The sequence below is a fragment of the Hyperoodon ampullatus genome, assembly GCF_949752795.1.
Source record: "Hyperoodon ampullatus genome assembly, chromosome: 14".
In the NCBI taxonomy this organism is placed as follows: Eukaryota; Metazoa; Chordata; class Mammalia; order Artiodactyla; family Ziphiidae; genus Hyperoodon; species Hyperoodon ampullatus.
In genome coordinates, this window is record NC_136927.1 from 33,301,303 (window position 1) to 33,320,903 (window position 19,601).

General features: G+C 39.5%; 1 protein-coding gene across 1 annotated transcript in view; it reads left to right on the forward strand.

Moving 5' to 3' along the window:
• Positions 1-425: 425 nt before the first annotated feature.
• Positions 426-19,601, forward strand: part of ERCC4 (ERCC excision repair 4, endonuclease catalytic subunit) — a gene marked incomplete at both ends in the record, with an annotated part of 32,620 nt that continues 13,444 nt past the window's right edge. The window contains 7 exons of the mRNA XM_079720020.1: positions 426-632; positions 1,965-2,145; positions 11,453-11,648; positions 12,532-12,739; positions 15,097-15,277; positions 16,285-16,413; positions 17,699-17,809. Of these exons, the coding sequence (XP_079576146.1) occupies positions 426-632; positions 1,965-2,145; positions 11,453-11,648; positions 12,532-12,739; positions 15,097-15,277; positions 16,285-16,413; positions 17,699-17,809 (1,213 nt within the window). The remainder of the gene's footprint in view (positions 633-1,964; positions 2,146-11,452; positions 11,649-12,531; positions 12,740-15,096; positions 15,278-16,284; positions 16,414-17,698; positions 17,810-19,601) is intronic.

Here is a 19,601-nt window from a genome sequence, read left to right on the forward strand (position 1 = left end):
TTTTCAATTGTCAAGGTCGGGGAACCAAGCTCCTTGGGTTTAATTCTCCTCTCTCGCTTTGTGGTAGCTTGTGTTCTAGGTCCAGGTCTAGGTCTAGGTCTAGGCCGCCTGACTCTCAAATCGAAGGTACAGACAAGGTGAAATAACTGAAGACTCTGGGGCGCAGCCTGAAGCCTGGAAGAGACACCTGCTGGGAGCGCTAGCACCTCCCCGCGACTCTACGAATCTTCGGTTCCTCTCGGCTCATCTCGGCTCCTCTTCGGCAAAGTTCGGTCTCGCTCGTCTTCTAGGGCTCAGCTCTCTTCGGCTGCGTTCGGCCGGCTCTCGTCCTCTCGGGCTCGGCTCTCTTCGGCCGCGTCCTGCCCGCTCTCGTCTCGGACTCGGCTCTCTTCGGCTACGTTCGGCCGCGGCCCTGAAGGGCGCCCATGGAACCGGGCTTGCCGGCTCGAGAGACAGCTATGGCGCCGCTGCTGGAGTATGAGCGGCAGCTGGTGCTGGAACTACTGGAGGCGGACGGGCTGGTGGTGTGCGCCCGCGGGCTCGGCGCGGACCGGCTCCTCTACCACTTCCTCCGGCTGCACTGCCACCCGGCGTGCCTGGTGCTGGTGCTCAACACGCAGCCAGCCGAGGAGGTGCGGCCGCCCGCGCTGGGGGAGGGGACCCTGGGAACGCTGGGGGCCTCCGGAGCAGACGCAGGCCTCGGCGCGGAGGCCAGGCTTCTGAGGGCGATGCGGGTCCCTGACGCGGGCTGGAAGGCGTTGAATAGGGGTCCCTGAGACAGATGCAGGCCCCTGACGCGGGTGCGGGGACGCTGAGACGGTGGGCGGGGTCCCACGGAGGAGGCAGGACCCTGACAAGGGTTCGAGGACCTGAAAGGGTTGGAGGGTCTCAGGAGTAGGGGAGTCATTTGAGAAGCGTGGAGGTGGGAAGGATTGGAGGCCTCTGAAGAGGGTGGGGAGTTGTCTGGTGGAGGATGTGGAAGGGAATAACGAGGCAGTCCTAAAGTTGGGTACTAAGGGACTGGCTGGAGGTAGAGGAGTGAGGTCCCTAAAAGGGAACAGTGATGGGGATGGAGGAATCTCTGAAGGGAATGGGGAGACGTTTCTAGGAGGAGACGTTTCTGAAAGGAGACGCTGAGGCTGGGGAGAACCCTGAAGGGAAGAGGAGGGACTGGGGGTTCACCCAGGCTGTGGGAAGAGGGGCATAGGGTCAGAAGGGAAGAGAGCTGGAAGCTGAGAGTATTGGGGAAGGGTACCTGGGTTAGGGAGAGTGGAGAACACTGAGGAAGATAGAAGGGGGATACATCTTTGCTGAGGGGTAGTGACAGGCGACACAGCTTGATCTGACAACTCTGATGAGCCCTTAGATATCTAGAGCAGATGGCCAGAAGGAAAATGCCAGCTGAGAAGAGTGACCACACACTCCTTGACTGATGCATCTAGGTATCCCTAGTGCTTGACTAGAGCTTAGCACAACACGGGGCCCCCCAGGAAAGGTGGTATCAAACTTAAAGGACCAAGGGTCCCATTGACATGATGAAATCCCCTCTAGGGTGGACCAGGACAGAACTAATAGTCTAAAGCACCACCTGGGGAAAGGATTCCCTTATTATCTTCTCACATGGTATTTACACTTGCTTGCAGAGTTGCCTCTGGTGGGCAGTATTTTCTAGGTAGCAGAAGTCTTTTAACTGAGGATTTTAAAAGTCTTTTGTTGTCGTTAAACTGCTAATAACATCTCAAGTGCAATGAGTCCTTAGTGCAAACCCCAAAACAAAAACAAAACCCTAGATAAATGTCGATTGTTTGGTTGATCAGCGTAACGTAGTAATTTAGTTTGTATGTTCATTATTAAGTTCATGATCTCTGAAAAAGGCAGCATATCATTTTAAATACAAATACTGGTAACCTAATAAAAACTGCCCTCTATTAAACGGTCTATTAATCAAGTTTGATTTAATTTAGGAATATTTTATCAATCAGCTGAAGTTAGAAGGAGTTGAACATCTCCCTCGCCGAGTAACAAATGAAATCACAAGTAGCAATCGCTATGAGGTGTACACACAAGGCGGTGTGATATTTGCAACAAGTCGAATACTTGTGGTTGATTTCTTGACTGATAGAATACCTTCAGATTTAATTACCGGTAAGAATTTGAAGCCTTATTGTTATTTGTATATACGTTTGCACTTTCTTTTTTTCTGTATGTGTCTGTTCCCTCTGCTAAACTCTAAACTAGAACCTTCTTATGAACAGCATTGGATGTTTTTGTTCAACATTGTGCTTCCAGATGTTAACACAATACCTGACACATTTTGGATGCTGAGTAAATATTTATGGCCTGAGTAAGAAACTAAATGTAAGATTGACGTTTCCTTGTTTTCTAAGCTCATATTCAGTCAATACTTAGTAATTGACAGGCATTTGCTTTTAGAAACTACTCAGATTTGAAATGTTTATAAATATTCTTTATATATTTCCTAAAAGAGTTTGGTTTTCCTCTTTAAAGAATATTTTTTCCCATGATTTGAAATTTTCAAAACAATTTTTTTCAGTATAGTTAACATACAATATTATATTGGTTTCAGGTGTATAGTAATTCAGTATTTTTATAGATTATGCTCCATACAAATTTATTATAAATATTGACTATATTCCCTGTGCTGCACATTACATCCTTAACTTGTTTATTTTATACCTAATAGTTTGTACCTCTTACTCCCCTTCACCTCTTTTGCCTCTCGCCCCATCCCTCTCCTCACTGGTAACCACTAGTTCGTTGTCTGTTTCTGTTTTGTTGTATTTCTTCCTTTGTTTTATTTTTTAGATTCCACATACAAGTGAAAACACAGTATTTGTCTTTCTCTGTCTGACTACTTCATTTAGCAAAATACCCTCCAGGTCCGTCCATGTTGTGGCACATGGCAAAATTTCATTCTTTTTTATGGCTGAGTGATGTTCCATTGTATATATATTCCACATCTTCTTTATCCATTCATCTATCCATGGATACTTTAGTTGCTTCCATATCTTGGCTGTTGTAAATAATGCTTCTGTGAACATTGGGGTGCATATATCTTTTTTTTTTTTTTTTTTTTTTTGCGGTACGCGGGCCTCTCACTGCTGTGGCCTCTCCTGTTGCGGAGCACAGGCTCCGGACGCGCAGGCTCAGCGGCCATGGATCACGGGCCCAGCCGCCCCGCGGCATGTGGGATCTTCCCGGCCCGGGGCACGAACCCATATCCCCCGCATCAGCAGGCGGACACCCAACCACTGCGCCACCAGGGAAGCCATATATCTTTTTAAGTTAATGTTTTTGTTTTCTTCAAATAAATACCCAGGAGTGGAATTGCTGAATCATATGGTACTTCTCTTTTTAGTTTTCTGAGGAACCTCCATACTGTTTTCCATAGTGGCTACACCAATTTACATTCCCACCAAGAGTACACGAGGGTTCCTTTTTCTCCACACCCTCAAAAAACACTTGTTATCTCTTGTCTTTTTCATGAGAGACATTCTGAGAGGTGCGAGGTGATATCTCATTGTCCGTGTCTGTTGGCCATCTGTGTGTCTTCTTTGGAAAAATGCCTATTCAGATCCTCTGCCCATGTTTTAATCAGGTTCTTTGGTTTTTTGATGTTGAGTTGTATGAGTTTTTGGTATCCTTTAGATATTAATCTCTTATTGAACACATTGTTTGCAAATATCTTCTCCCATTCAGTAGGTTGCTATTTTATTTTGTTGGTTGGTTTCCTTCGCTGTGCAAAAGCTTTTTAGTTTGATTATTTTTGTTTTTGTTTCCCTTGCCTAAGGAGACAGATCCAAAAATTATTGCTAAGACAGATGTCAGAGAGCATACTGCCTGTGTTTTCTCCTAGGAGTTTTATGGTTTCAAGTCTTACAGTTAGGTCTCTAATCCATTTTGACTTTATTTATTTATTTATTTATTTATTTTTTTTTTTTTTTTTTTTGCGGTACGCGGGCCTCTCACTGCCGTGGCCTCTCCCGTTGCGGAGCACAGGCTCCGGGTGCTTAGGCTCAGCAGCCATGGCTCACGGGCCCAGCCGCTCCGCGGCATGTGGGATCCTCCCAGACCGGGGCACGAACCCGCGTCCCCTGCATCGGCAGGCGGACTCGCAACCACTGCGCCACCAGGGAAGCCCTGACTTTATTTTTGTATATGGTGTGAGAAAAATGTTTTAATTTCTTTCTTGTACATGTAGTTGTCCAGATTTCCCAACACCAGTTATTGAAGAGACTGTCTTTTCCCCATTGTATATTCTTGACTACTATGTCGTAGATTAATTGATCATGTGCATGAGTTTATTTGGGAGCTTTCTATTCTGTTCCATTGATCTCTGTGTCTGGTTTGGGGGCAGTACATGCTGTTTTGATTACTGTAACTTTGTAGTATAGTCTCAAGTCAGGGAACATGATACCTGCAGTGTTGTTCTTTTTTCTCAAGATTGCTTTGGCTATTTAGAGTCTTTTGTGATTCCAATCAAAATTTAGGATTATTTGTTCTAGTTCTATGAAAAATGTCATAGTTATTTTGATGAGGATTGCCTTAAATCTGTAGATTGCTTTGGGTAATATGGACATTTTAACAATATTCTTCCAATTCATGAACAAAGGATATATTTCCATTTATTTGTATTGTCTTCAATTTCTTTGATCAATGTCTTATAGTTTTCAGAGTACAGATCTTTCACCTCCTTATTAAATTTATAAATAGTTTAATTTATTTAATTTAATACCTAAATTTATTCTTAGGTATTTTATTCTTTTTCATTCAGTTGTAAATGGGATTGTTTCTTGATTTCTGTTTCTGATACCTCATTCTTAGCGTATAGAAATACAGCAGATTTCTATATTAATCTTATATTCTACAACTTTACTGAATTTACTGAATTTATATATTCTAATCGTTTTTTGGCGGAGTCTTAAGGGTTTTCTATATATAGTATGTCATCTGCAAACAGTGAGTTTTACTTCTTCACTTCCAATTTGGATGCCTTTTATTTCTTTTTCTTGTCTGATTGCTGAGGCTAGGCCTTTCAATATTATGTTAAATAGAAGTGGTAAGAGTGGACATCCTTGTTGTGTCCCTGATCTTAGAGGAAAAGATTTTAGCTTTCACCATTGAGTATAACATTAGCTGTGGGTTTGTCATAAATGGCTTTTATTATGTTGAGATATGTTCCCTCTATACCAACTTTGTTGAGAGTTTTTATCATGAATGGATGTTGAATTTTGTCAAATGCTTTTTCTGTATCTGTTGAAATGATTATGTGATTTATATCCTTCATTTTGTTAATGGTTCAATATCCACAAATCAAGGTTCAATATTGAACTATCCTTGCATCCCTGGAATAAATCCCACTTGGTCATGATGTATGATCCTTTTATATATTGTTGAATTCAGTTTGCTAATATTTTGTTGAGGATTTTACATCTATGTTCATCAGGGATATTGGCCCTTAATTTTCTTTTTTTTTGTAGTATCTTTGTCTGGTTTTGGTATCAGGATAATGCTGGGCTCATAGAATGAGTTGGGAAGTGCTCTGTCCTCTTCAATTTTTTGGATAGTTTGAGAAGGATAGGTATTAACTCTCCTAAAGTGTTTGGTGGAATTCTCCTGTGAAGTCATCTGGTCCTGGACTTTTCTTTGTTGGGATTTTTTGTTAGTGATTCAATTTATTACTAATTGGTCTCTTTAGATATTTTATTTCTTCCTGATTCAGTATTAGAAGATTGTGTGTTTATAGGGGTTTATACATTTCTTATAGGTTGTCCAATTCGTTGGCATATAACTCTTAGTGTATTCTCTTATGATTATTTGTATTTCTGTGATATCAGTTGTAAGTTTGTCTCTTTCAATTCTGATTTATTTATTTGGGCCCTTCCTCTTTTTTTCTTGATGAGTCTGGCTAAAGGATCAATTCCTTTAAATAGAAAATTAGGTTGTTTATTTGAGTTTTTTCTTGTTTCTTGAGGTAGGCCTGTATCACTATAAACTTCCCTCTTAGAACTGCTTTTACTGCATCAGATAGATTCTGGAAAGTTATGTTTCTGTTTTCATTCCTCTCAATGTATTTTTTAATTTCCTATTTGATTTATTTGCTGACCCATTGGCTTTTTAGTAGCATCTTATTTAGTCTTCATGTGTTTGTATTTTTCCATTTTTCTTCCCAAAATTGATTTGTAATTTCATACTGTTGTGGTTGGAAAATATCCTTGATATAATTGCAGTGTTCTTAAATTTACTTAAGTAAGGATTTAAGTCTTTCTAGTGTATTTTTCATTTTAGTTATTGTATTCTTCAGTTCTGATTGGTCTTTTTTTAATTTTTCTAGTTCTTTGTTGAAGCTCTCACTATATCCCTCTATTTTCCCAAGTTCAGTGAGCATTTTTATGACTCCTGCTTTAAACTCTTTATCATGTAAATTACTTATGTCTGTTCATTAGGGTTTTTTCTCAGGATTTTATCTTGTTCATTTGTTTGGAACATATTCTTCTGTCTTCTCATTTTATTTGACTTTCTCTGTGTGTCCCTATGAAGTTAGGCAAAACAGTTACCTATCCCAGTCTTGAATCCATGTCCCTGTGTGGGAGTGTCCCTGTGCAGTCTGCGTGTGCCCAGTGGTTTTGGTGGGAGAGCTGAATCTGAAGAGGGCACAGGCTGCGTCTTCTCCCAGGGTCCACTGGCAGAGCTTCCTTGGTGGGGGATAGGGCTGGAGCAAGAGCTTGGTGCAGGCTGGGGCGGTCAGGCAGGGCCGCCAGAGCACCAGGCAGTTTTCAGTCTGCTGCCTCTGCTGAGACTGGGAGCAAACAAGTCTGTGCTTATTCACTCTCTTCAGGAGTGGAGTCTTGGTTTCCTACAGCCCAATGGTTAGCCCCACTGGCTTCCAAACCAGCCAAGGGGGCCTGTCTTCCCAGTGCTGGACCCCAGGCTGGGGTATCGATGTGGGGCTCAAACCCCTCACTCTTTAGGGAGGATCCCTGAGCTTGTGACATCCCCCTCCTTTACTGGGTCGCCCACCAGGGACGTGGGTCCCAACTAGATCTCTTTTCCTCCCCGCCTACCAGACTCCATGGGGTTCTTTCTTCACAGCCTTTGTTGTAAAAGAGCCATTCTACTAGGCTTCAGGTCGTTCTTGGAGAGAGTTACTCCGTATGTGGTTGTAGTTTTGATGTGTTCGTGGGGGGTGGTGAGCTCAGGGTCTTCCTGCTCCACCATCTTGATCCCCCCTCTCTCCCATGATTGAAATTAAACCAATTAGTTGCTTAATTATTTTGAGAAGAATGATTTAATTTTAGCCAGAATTAATATAGAAAAGGAGTCATATTTCATTATTATTTGTCCTTTTGGAAACCTTTTCTGATTTCCCCATGCTCCTCCCCAGTCAGAGCACTTCAAAACACCACACTGTATTTGCCTATTTATTTGTCTGTCTCGCTCATGAGATGACAAGCTTCCTAAGAGTAAGGAACAACTTGTTCATCCCAGGACAATTAACTGATACATAGTAGGTACCAAACACATATATATTGGGTGAGTGATGCATGTATGTACGACAATTTTTTTTTTTTTTTTTTTTTTGCGGTACGCGGGCCTCTCACTGTTGTGGCCTCTCCCGTTGCGGAGCACAGGCTCTGGACGCGCAGGCTCAGCGGCCATGGCTCACGGGTCTAGCCGCTCCACGGCATGTGGGATCCTCCCAGACCGGGGCACGAACCCGTATCCCCTGCATCGGCAGGCAGACTCTCAACCACTGTGCCACCAGGGAGGCCCTGTACGACAATTTTTAATGAACTTTCGAAGGGCAGAGAGGTTCTGGAATTCATAATTGTCCTTCCTACCATATCTATCACATTGCCCTGAACCTAGAAGACCCTCAAGAAATATTTAATGCATAAATGTATGAATGAATGTTTTATATGGTTCATGGTGAACTGATAATTGGAAAGTTTTGTTATACTTTTGTATTTATCATTGTTATAAGCACTGGCAGGGCTGTACAGCTGAGGTCAGACTCCCTTGACTTTGAAGGATAATGCCACTGCTTACAAGCAAGCTACTGTACTTAATTTTCACAAGCCTCAGTTTTCTCATTGCTTAAACTGAGAAAATAGTGCCTTGTAAAGTTATCAAGGATTAAATGAGGTAAAATAAATAATTGCTTAGTATACTGCCTGGTACATAGTAAATCATAAATAATAGCAAAAAATTGGCTCTTTATAACCAGAAATCTTAATACATTGTAAAGTCTTTTACTGTTTGCTGCTTTCTTATAAATTTAGCTTTATGTTTCCTTATTTTTTCAGTTGATAAAATGAAAAAAAATGTATTGAAATGACCACTAGATGTCAGTATTACTCTGTCTCCCAGTAACACTTCAACCTAATTAGGCAGAGAGCAATCTGAATCAGAGAAATATCCGAAGTATAGTTTATAGGTAGCTCCTAATTAAAAAGTGCAAAATGCCATTCCTGTTTCTGATCAAGTCCCAGCCAGTAATGAAGCTGGAGCTGTTATTGCTGCTTGGCTGAATGGAATGTAAATGAGTGGCAGAAAGGAATTTCTTCAAATGCTACACCCCCTGGGATCATCCTCTACCCCCTCAACCCCCCAGCCCCTGTAGGAACTTTCACCATAGCTCTTATGGACCAGAGTGTCCCAGAAGCATGTAACCCTCTAGAAAATCTTGAATGTACCAGCCCTAACTTGTTCCCCTGTCACTACCCAATGTCACCACCATACCCCACCCTAGGCGTCCCTGCCAACACAACTCCCCAATAGTGGGAGAACTGTGAAAATATCTCCCCAGATTGTACTTTCAAAAGAATGGGGCAGGAGGATGCTTTCATTGTTAAAACAGATCCTGACATCTCTAAATAGAACTCAGAACACACTTTCCATGGGAAACTTTAAAAAAAAAGTTACATGTTAGATTTGTGTACCCAGTGCTGTAATTCAGCTTTATATTCATTCAACAATATGAACATTAAATGTTAGTAAACATTTCGTTTACTAACCGTCCCTTATTTGGCAGGAATGAGGTAGGTGCTGAAGACAGAAAGATGACAGGACGGTAGGGTGCTCTCCTGAGTTAGGTGACTTCTGGGTTTGAGCTCACCTTCACCAGCTACCAGCTGTGTGACCTTGGGCAAGTTCCTTCATTTCTGTATGACTCGGTTTTCACACCTGTAAATTGGAGACAGTAATAGTACCTTCCTCCTAGGACTATTATGAGGATGAACTGAGATAATGTATGTAAAATTCTTAGCATCACGCATGGCACATAGTAAACATTCTCTGATGACTACTTATGATGTTCTGGTCCTCAAGCAATTTAGTGGAGGAGACAGGTGTAAAGAAGTAATTACAGTGCAGCATGAGATACAAAGTGTGGTGGGAGCATAAAAATGTGGGACTAGAATTGCCCCAGAAACCTAACCTGCTTGTATTTTTTTAAAGGGGGCAGTGTGGTCCTCGGATGATGTCACTTAACAGGAAGGACATGGCTTTGTTCTCAGACATTCATGATTTGGAACCTTTGGTCTGCCATTTACTTGCGAAGTGACCTTGGTCAATTTGCTTCCCTTTCCTGGTCTCATAGTAATACCTATCCCATGGAGTTATTGTGAGGATTCAATGAAATAAAAGTCTATAAAAGTACCTAACCCCAGTGCCCGGGATAGAATATTAGTTCTCTTCTCCTTCTTCTAGATTCCAAAAGAAATGACAACCTTTTGGAGCACACCATTTTCTTAACTTGAGATTCACCTTTTCTTTAGAAGTCCATTTTTATTATTTCTAACTTTGTCATATTTCAGTCCAGGAACTCTGGCCCAATAGAGTACTTGGAAAAACCTACCTGCTAGGTACGGAATATTTTATGAGCAGTAGATTAGTTATGTACCCATACTGGTGTTATTGAAAATCTTTTGTCTACAAAGTCCTAAACAGCACTGTTAATTTTTACCATATTTGAAAAACAATTTTGCTTAGCTAGAATAAATTTTAGCTCCATCCACCTCAATCTAAAATTTAAACACCAAAGTAGTAGAATCTGAATTGAGTCTATTGAACTACTAGGAGTCTTGGGTTACTATTGGTGTCATTTTCCAGATCCTAGGAGCAATGAGCATGGGAGCAAAAACATGTGAGTGCATTTATAGCAAATATATATGGTAACTGGCATGGTTTAGGTCTAAAAGACTGAGAGTTGTCATAGAATAATTGAGGTTTTGATCCAGAAATGACATCTGTGCACTCTTATGTTATCTCATGTCTCTCCCTAATTTTCCATGAATCCCACTGCACCACAATGGCATGTGTATATCATACATACGTATGAGAGATCGTCTGGTCCAGTACTCTAATTTTATAATTAAGGAAAGACGTATGATTGTCCTTGTTTTTGTGGTTCAGGGGTGTCATTTTCACATCCACCCCACAAAACAGATGTTTAAGCATATTCATTAAAGATTTTTATTTCAGATGGACTAATTTACCTTTCAATTGAGTATACTCTTGATTCTGAAAGTTCAATTCTTCTAATAAGTGATGGAGATGTTGCCCAAACTTCTGAAAGGCAGCTATTTTGCATAGTTCACATCTGATTCATATATTAAAAGAATGAGTGACCTGCTTTGCTTTCAGAAATTCTTCCTCCCCCAGGCCAGACATGCCCCACCCCAGGGCCTTTGCTCTTAACATTCCCTTGCCCGGAACTCCCTTGGCCCACACGGTCACAAGGCTCACCTCCTCGTCTCCATCCAGGCTTTACTCACTTAAGACCTCAGTGAGGTCACCCTATCTAAAATTGCAAACCCTAAAAAATACAACAAACTAGTGAATATAACAAAAAAGAAGCAGACCCACAGATACAGAGAACAAATGAGTGGTTACCAGTGGGGAGAGGGAAGGGGAGGGGCCAGATAGGAGTAGGGAAGTAAGAGGTACAAACTATTATAAGCCACAAGGCTATATTGTACAACACGGGGAGTATAGCCAATATTTTATAATAACTATAAATGAAGTATAACCTTTAAAAATTGTGAATCACTATATCGTACATCTGTAACTTATATTGTACGTCAACTGTACTTCAATTTTTAAAAAGATTAAATAAGAAAATTGCAAACTACCACCCCTCGCACATACTCCCTCTCTTCTTCCTCTGATCGTTTTTTCTCCTCAGCACTTATCCCTTCTAACCTACTAAATATTTTACTTATTTGTATTGTTTATTGTAAATGCCACAGGACAGCTTTACGTGTTTTGTTCATGGTTGTATCCCCAACCTCAAACAGAGCTTGCCCATGCTCAAGTAGGCATTCAAGAAAGGTGTGATGAATCAATGAAAGCGAGCATGAAAATGACATGTCTTTTCTGTACTTTAAATTTTGATTCCCGCCCTCCTCCCCACCCACCCGCCGCCCAGGCATCTTGGTGTACAGAGCTCACAGAATAATCGAGTCTTGTCAAGAAGCATTCATCTTGCGCCTCTTCCGACAGAAAAACAAACGTGGTTTTATTAAAGCTTTCACAGACAACGCTGTTGCCTTTGACACCGGCTTTTGTCATGTGGAGAGAGTGATGAGAAATCTTTTCGTAAGGAAGCTGTATCTGTGGCCAAGGTAAATAGCATTATGTGACCAGTTTCTGCGAGAGAACCTGCCATAATTTAATTTAGCACTATAATGTAAAATTTACTGTCATTGCACTTGATACACGCTAGTCAGGTTCATAACAAGTACATCCAAATAAAACTAAATGGTCACCACATTTGTGATTCTTTTAACAGGAGAGAGAGGTTTGATAGTTATTTTTCTGGTAGCCCAGGGCTATCACTTTCTTGTACATTTAGTGAAACCGCCCAGGGATCTAGAGGCTCACATACACAACAGCTTTAGGTGAACTGCAGATTTACTGGCTAAGATTCCAACTTCCACTTTGAGGGAAATAAAGCACCAAGATTTTGAAAAAATTATGTAAATTTCTAGGAATAACATAAGGTATCAATTTTCAAAACATTTTGCAACCTATGCTAATATGTATTTTGGTTATACTGTATGGTATTTGAGAGTAGTTATTGCAGTGTTTTTCCTTTTTTGATTATACCTTACTTCAGGGATTGACATACTTTTCCTGTAAAGGGCCAGAGAGTAAATATTTTAGGCTTTGCAGGCCATGCACCTGTCACAGTTATTCAACTCTGCTGTGACAGTGTGAAAGCAGCCATAGACAATACATAAACAATGGGCGTGGCTACATGCCAATAAGACTATTTGTAGAAACAGGCACTGGGTTTAGCGCAGACCTTTATTTGCTGATCCCTGCCTTATTTGAGTAATACTTCCATTCATAGAGGTTGAAAGTATTCCTGAAAACACTGTCATTTGGCTTTCCGTTTTGTTTCTTAATTGCAGTTACAAAAAGCTATTAGAGTATTAAGCTGAGACCAGAAACACATAGCTCTTGCAACTCTAGAAAATATTTGAAAAATGTTTGTCTCTTTAGGTTCCATGTAGCAGTAAACTCATTTTTAGAACAGCATAAACCCGAAGTCGTAGAAATTCATGTTTCTATGACACCTGCCATGCTTGCTATACAGACTGCTGTTCTGGACATTCTAAATGCATGTCTAAAGGAACTGAAATGCCATAACCCGTCACTTGAAGTCGAAGATTTATCTTTAGAAAATGCTATTGGAAAACCTTTTGACAAGGTACTCTTATTTCTTTTCCTTTTTAAGCACCATTTGTTATGTTGTAATTTTTTTTTTTTTTAATTTTATTTATTTATTTATTTATTTATTTTTGGCTGCCTTGGGCCTTCGTTGCTGCACGCGGGCTTTTCTCTGGTTGCAGTGAGCGGGGGCTACTCTTCATTGCAGCGCGCAGGCTTCTCATTGTGGTGGGTTCTCGTGTTGCGGAGCACAAGCTCTAGGCACGCGGGCTCAGTAGTTGTGGCCCACGGGCTCTAGAGCGAAGGCTCAGCAGTTGTGGCTCGCGGACTTAGTTGCTCTGCGGCATGTGGGATCTTCCCGGACCAGGGATCGAACCCGTGTTCCCTGCATTGGCAGGCGGATTCTTAACCACTGCACCACCAGGGAAGCCCTGTTATGTTGTAATTTTTAAGAATGCAAGTTATTTTAATATTTACAATGTTCTTAATAGGAATTTGCTGTTATTTTAAAATTAAATTGGAGGTGATTTAAAGTATAGTTTCTTTGGTTTACTGGAAAGTAATGTGTAGTAGAATACATTGATTGGCATATAAGGACAACTCTGATTTTTGCAGTTATATGGTGATTATCTCTTATTTTAAGTATATGTAAGAGGACGATGAATAACCTTTTGCTCTGAAACGGCAACATTTGGATAGCTACAGATAGAAGAGTTTACACAAGAATCCTTCAAAATTTATGATCTCTTATTTGGAATAAAAATAATTTGGATGAGTTTTGATTACTGAGGAATGTGAAACTCTTGCTCTGTCTTAAAATTACATTCTGAATTGAGAAAATGGTAAGACTTTAGTGCAAGGAATTTTTATCTAACTAATTTTTTCATCATAGATCAATATTAATTCCGATATGTAAATGTCTAAGATTGAATTGTACATACAGAAAATGCTGACTTTTAAAAAATTCCAGGCAGCTTTTTTTTCATATTTTGGTAGAACAAGTTCTTTTCTTTCAAACTCTGAATCAACCTCTTTGTCACTGGAAGTAATGCATATTGATTTTTAAAAAGGAAAATTTAAGTCCTCATTTTTCTGATTCTTCCAAAGTCATTTTACTGTGAAATAATGATACATGAAAGTAATTCCATGTGTTGTGTGCCTCTGTTTTTAAAGTAGAGTTTATTATAATTTAGTGCATGGTATACCAAAAAAAATACCTCTCACATTCTTTTAGTAGAATGTATATGTCCCTAGAAAACCAAAATATAACCAGATATGTTTTGCACTAAATTTCTGTTTATCATCACCTGGCCAGTGAAAGTCAAAGTATTGTTTTAGGTGTTCTTTTAGTAACCAAAACAAAATATAGACATAATTTGCACTTGTTAGAAAATTTGTAGATGATTTTACAAAAGAGGCATGTAGATGATTTTTACAAAAGATGATATACAAAAGAGTTATATGTCCCAGTTTATCTAGGACAGTCCCAGTATCTGCCTGTTATCCTGGAGTAATTATTAATAGTATCATTTCATTTTCACAAGAGTTCCAGTTTGGACAATAGATTATTTGGTCATCCAAATATATATTACTCCTGCTCAGTATTAAATATGTTAGATAAGATGCCATGTAGTGAAACTGCTTCCAAATCATGCTACATTATCCCTTTTAGTTACAGAATCAGCTTGTGAAGGAAACGTGCGTATATATAACTGTGGATATGTAGATACCTACATAGTATATACATAAAGCTGTTCTGTGTTTTAGGCAACTTTTCAGGATCTTAAAAAGTATTCAAATTTAGTTAGTTGTTAATTTAACAAATATTTTCCCATACATGAATCACACTTAAAGAAAAAAACTAAATATTTTATTATACCAACAGACTAAGGTCCACTGTTATTTAATTTGATTCCATGTAGTTTCCCTAGTTTATGTGCTCTGCTTCCTCGTGCAGCTGGATCTCAACATCTCTATCCACCCAGGATGGGGTCTTTACCAAACTTGGCAGAAACTGAATGTATCTGAGCTACATGCTTTCCTTCTTCATAAAAGCAAATAAATGATCATCTGATGTTTATCAGGCCTTTTTTCTCCTAATAATGTAAATATGGGTAACTATGAATTGACTCTATCTCATCATAAAGATTCTAGTGATGACACTCTGCTTTATACTTGAAAAATTAAACATTATTATTAGAATCTTATGAACTTAAATTTTCTATCCACTTCCTCGGGAGATAATGTTTTATTATTGTGGCAGAATATACATAACAAAGTTTACCATTTTAACCATTTTTATGTATACAAAGGATAATGTTTGTTGAAAGTATAATTTGTATTAATTATAGCTATATTGAACATCTTTTAGCAGTCCTATTTTTTTTCTTGTTTTAGACAATCCGCCATTATCTGGATCCTTTGTGGCACCAGCTTGGAGCCAAGACTAAATCCTTGGTTCAGGATTTGAAGATATTGCGAACTTTGCTGCAATATCTCTCTCAGTATGATTGCATCACATTTCTTAATCTTCTGGAATCTCTCAGAGCAACAGAGAAGGCATTTGGTCAGAATTCAGGTGGGAGATAAAAATACTAATATTTATCCTAAGAGCTCATTTGAATAAAGTACTGGATTTTTGGGGGGAATCAGGTGTGAGGAGTGCTATATTCAGCTACATGGTATACTAAGATTTCAAATTACGTTTTATGTTCATAGCACAAGGATGTAGGTTTTATTGATAGCTAATGTTTCTACCTACTTCTGTTCTGTATAATAATAAATATTCATATCCATTCCAAGCAATTTTATTTCTAGAAAAGACTGTGTATATCACAGGCAGTCCCCAACTTAGAAATAGGTTGTGTTCTGGAAGTTTAGTTGTTATGAACTTAAAATTAATATTCCCTGAAGAAACAGGAAGGGAATATGGAGTTTCATCAGCTGAAGTGGTGATGAATGAGAAGAAGAGGTTTGTAGGGAAACATACATACGCGGCTGTCCACCGTCTTGTTTTTTTACCAGTCACATCCTTCCCCCACTACTGTGATCTTTCTTACTGTCTGGCTAAACCAGTGTTTTCTAAAGTGTGGTCCAGGGGCCCTGGGGCCAAGATTTAATACAAATAATGTTTCTTAATGGCTTCACCAGTAATATTCTTGAGTAATAAGCTACAAATGCATAGCATTGAGAAACATATTGACTGCTAGTACGCTTTGGGTTCCACTGCCTTCATCTGTGCTTGGACACCAGCAGTGATACCCGCCAATGCTTTTGCACCATTATTGGAAATGTCAACACAGTGGAAAAAATTCAGATAATGAGTTAGTATTATTATGAGAGTAGTTTTGAGGTCACAGACTCCCCTTCCCCCCCAAAAAAATCTTGGGGGCCCCCAGGGGTCTATAGGCTGCACTTTGAAAACCACTGTCTAGCCAAACAGTGACAGAGGCCATAACAAGGGAGAATGTGTGGTTGGGAGATGAATAAGCTGGTGACCAGTTGATAAACAGGTCATATGACCTTCAGAGATTCTCTGAAGTAAACTATAAATTGAAGGCTTTTTTTTTAAACTTTTTTTATTAGGTTGGCTGTTTCTTGACTCCAGCACCTCAATGTTTGTAAATGCTCGAGCAAGGGTTTATCATGTTCCAGATGTTAAAATGAGTAAAAAAGACAAACTGCCTGAAAAACTGGAGATTAAAGAAGAGCAAGGTATCTTGTATGCTTAAGTCTTCAAACGTGTCTTTTATTTAAGTATTTGGTGTGGAAATGCTTATCAAGTTACAGTATAGCTTTAAATCTCCTTCAGCTGTGTGAAGAATGTGTAACTGCATATTAATTATATGTTACATGTAACATATATAATGTATGGTAAAAGTATTTGGTATGGATTCATTGCCAGGGGATTCCAAATAACAAATGCCAAATATCAATCAAGAGTATTTTTGCTAGGACTTCCCTGGTGGTCCAGTGGTAAAGAATCCGCCTTCCAATGCAGGGGACGAGGGTTCAGTCCCTGGTCAGGGAACTAAGATTCCCACATGCCGCGGGGCAACTAAGCCTGCGTGCCACAACTGAGCTCGCACGCCTCAACTAATGAGCCTGTGTGCCACCAACTACAGAGTCCATGCACTCTGGAGCCCACGCGCCACAACTAGAGAGAGAAAACCCCCGCGCCACAACTAGAGAGAAGCCCGCACACCACTGTGAAGAGCCTGCGTGCTGCAACGAAAGATCCTGCACGCCACAACTGAGACATAACGCAAAAAAGAGTATTCTTACTACTACATAAGAATTATAGATTTTTTTTTTAACTTTGGAATAATTACTATTTGGGCACTTGAAGTCTTAGTGGGTCATTTTAACATTCCTTTTAGCTTTTAAGGGACATAAATACTAGAATGAGGCAAATAATGGGTTTTATTTCACACTCATCTAGTAGGTATAATAAATATCGTTGGTTTTTTAAAGCATGGGATAGGGTTAATGTTTACTTTCTGCCTAGTTCAAAGGTCTATTTCAAAACTTAATTAAATACATTAGTAATATGTTTGAGTACTTACAGAAATAAAAGTTTTATTGTTGTCTGCTTATATCCCATGTTCAGGATTGTGAAAATCTTGGGGATTTTAGAAATAATAAATACTGTTATTTTAGAAATAAGAAATACCAAGTCCTTTATTTTATGTAGCAGTTTATATATAATGTCACAGTTGACAACTAACACATAATCATCTCTTATTAGTGACCACTCATACCACTTTCTCTCAAGGCATTATGGAACCTGTGTTAATGTTGGTTTGAAGCGTCTTCATTTAGACCATAAGGAGACCTTTCTCAAAGAAGCAGATTCTATCTATAGAGTATTATGAAGGAAGCTCAAAGGAGTGGGTTTATGGAAATGATGCCTGTGTTATCTGTTGTTTTAAAAGCCTTTGGAATACTTTATAGATAAATATTATCACATAGAATGAGGTTGTCTTTTATTTCTATACAGAAACAAGAAAGGAACTGGTCCTAGAAAGCAACCCCAAATGGGAGGCACTCTCGGAAGTATTGAAAGAAATTGAGGCAGAGAATAAGGAGAGTGAAGCCCTTGGTGGTCCAGGTAGGAAAAAAGGAGATGATGCTATTTGCATTCAAAATCTAGCAAATGAGTCTTTTTGATTAGCTCTTTACAAATAATTTATACTATTATCTTCTTTATCAAATGTAGAAGAGTAAGTGCCACGTGAACACTGGAATCTTAGTGACAAGCTCCTATCTGTTCATTTGATGTGATTTTCTCCAGGTTGAATCACTGTATATTCATGAAAGCAGGTTGTTTTACTGGTTGGGTTCTCAGGACTTCTATTTAAAGATGCAACTAATCAACTATTATATATGGAATGGATAAAAACAACAAGGTCCTACTGTATAGCACAGGGAACTATATTCAATATCCTGTGATAAACTGTAATGGAAAAGAATATAAAAAAGAATATGTGTGTGTGTGTGTGTGTGTATAACTGAATCACTTTGCTGTACAGCAGAAATTCACAGAACATTGTAAATCAACTATACTTCAATTGAAAAAAAAAAAAGATGCAGCAAAATCTCTACATATATATTCACCAGGCTTTAAATTTGGAATCCTCAAGGAGAAAGCTAATGGGCTTAAGTTTTAGGTTCTTAGCAAGTGTCTTTCCAAAGAAGCCTCAACTGTATTATGGAATGACATTGACTTAGTGCGAAAAATATTTCAAGTTTTGGGGCTACTCTCTTCAAACACAAGTATACTAGTAGACTGAACCTGAACTGTAGACTGAACCTGAATTAAGTTTTAAAAATAAAACCAGATAGAAAATAAAACTAAATTTTAAAAAGTATCTATTGAGGGGAGTATGTGGCACATATACACAAAGGAGTGTCGCTCAGCCACGGGAGGAGACGAAGTTGAGCTGTTTGTGGTGGGTGGATGGCCCTGGAGTCTGTCATGCGGGGTGAAGTGGGTCGGAGGGAGAGGAGTAGGTGCCGTGTGCTGGCGCATGTGTGTGGAATATAGAAAAAAGAAAGAAAAAGGCGTGGTTCTGAGGAACCTAGGGACAGGACAGGAGTGGAGATGCAGACATGGAGAGTGGACCTGGGGACATGGGGAGGGGGAGGGGTGGGCTGGGACGAGGTGAGAGTGGCATGGACATGTATACACACCATCAAGTGTAGGATGGATAGCTGGAGGGAGGGGTGGGATGGGGAGGGTGGGGGGGAGGCGCAGGAGGGAGGGGATATGAGGATGTGTGTGTGTGTGGCTGATTCACTTTATTGTGGAGCAGAAACTGACATACTATTGTGGGGCAATTGTGCTCCAGTGAAGATGTTAAAAAAAAAATCTTTTGAGACTTTGAACTCCTTTAAAGCAATAAAGGCAAGCACATAATCCTTATATGAGTAATTATGCTGTGATATTATCCCAGAACTTATGGTGCTGTGATTTAAGACCCAAAGTCATACATGTGTACTTAGAAAAAAAGCATAAAGAATAAAGAAGGGGAAAAAATTGCATCTAGCAGCCACTGTTAACATTGGCATATTTCCTTCCTGGTTTTCTTTCGTGTATTTTCTGTTTCACATTGTTAAAGTTATAGTGTAGATATAATTTCTGGATATAGGATTAATGAGCCAAATGATACTGACATTTTTAAAGTTCTCAAGACATTTTACCCCATTGATTTATAGAAAGTTTTTATCAATTTTCATTTCTTTTGGAAGTATAAGAGCTTATCTTTTTTCACCCAGCTAGCAATGACTGGAGATTCTGTATATATTTGTGTGTGTGTCTACATATATTACATATGTATAACAATCTTATTCATTTGATTGGAGAAAAATGTTATCTTGTTTCAAATTTTGATGCTTGGGGA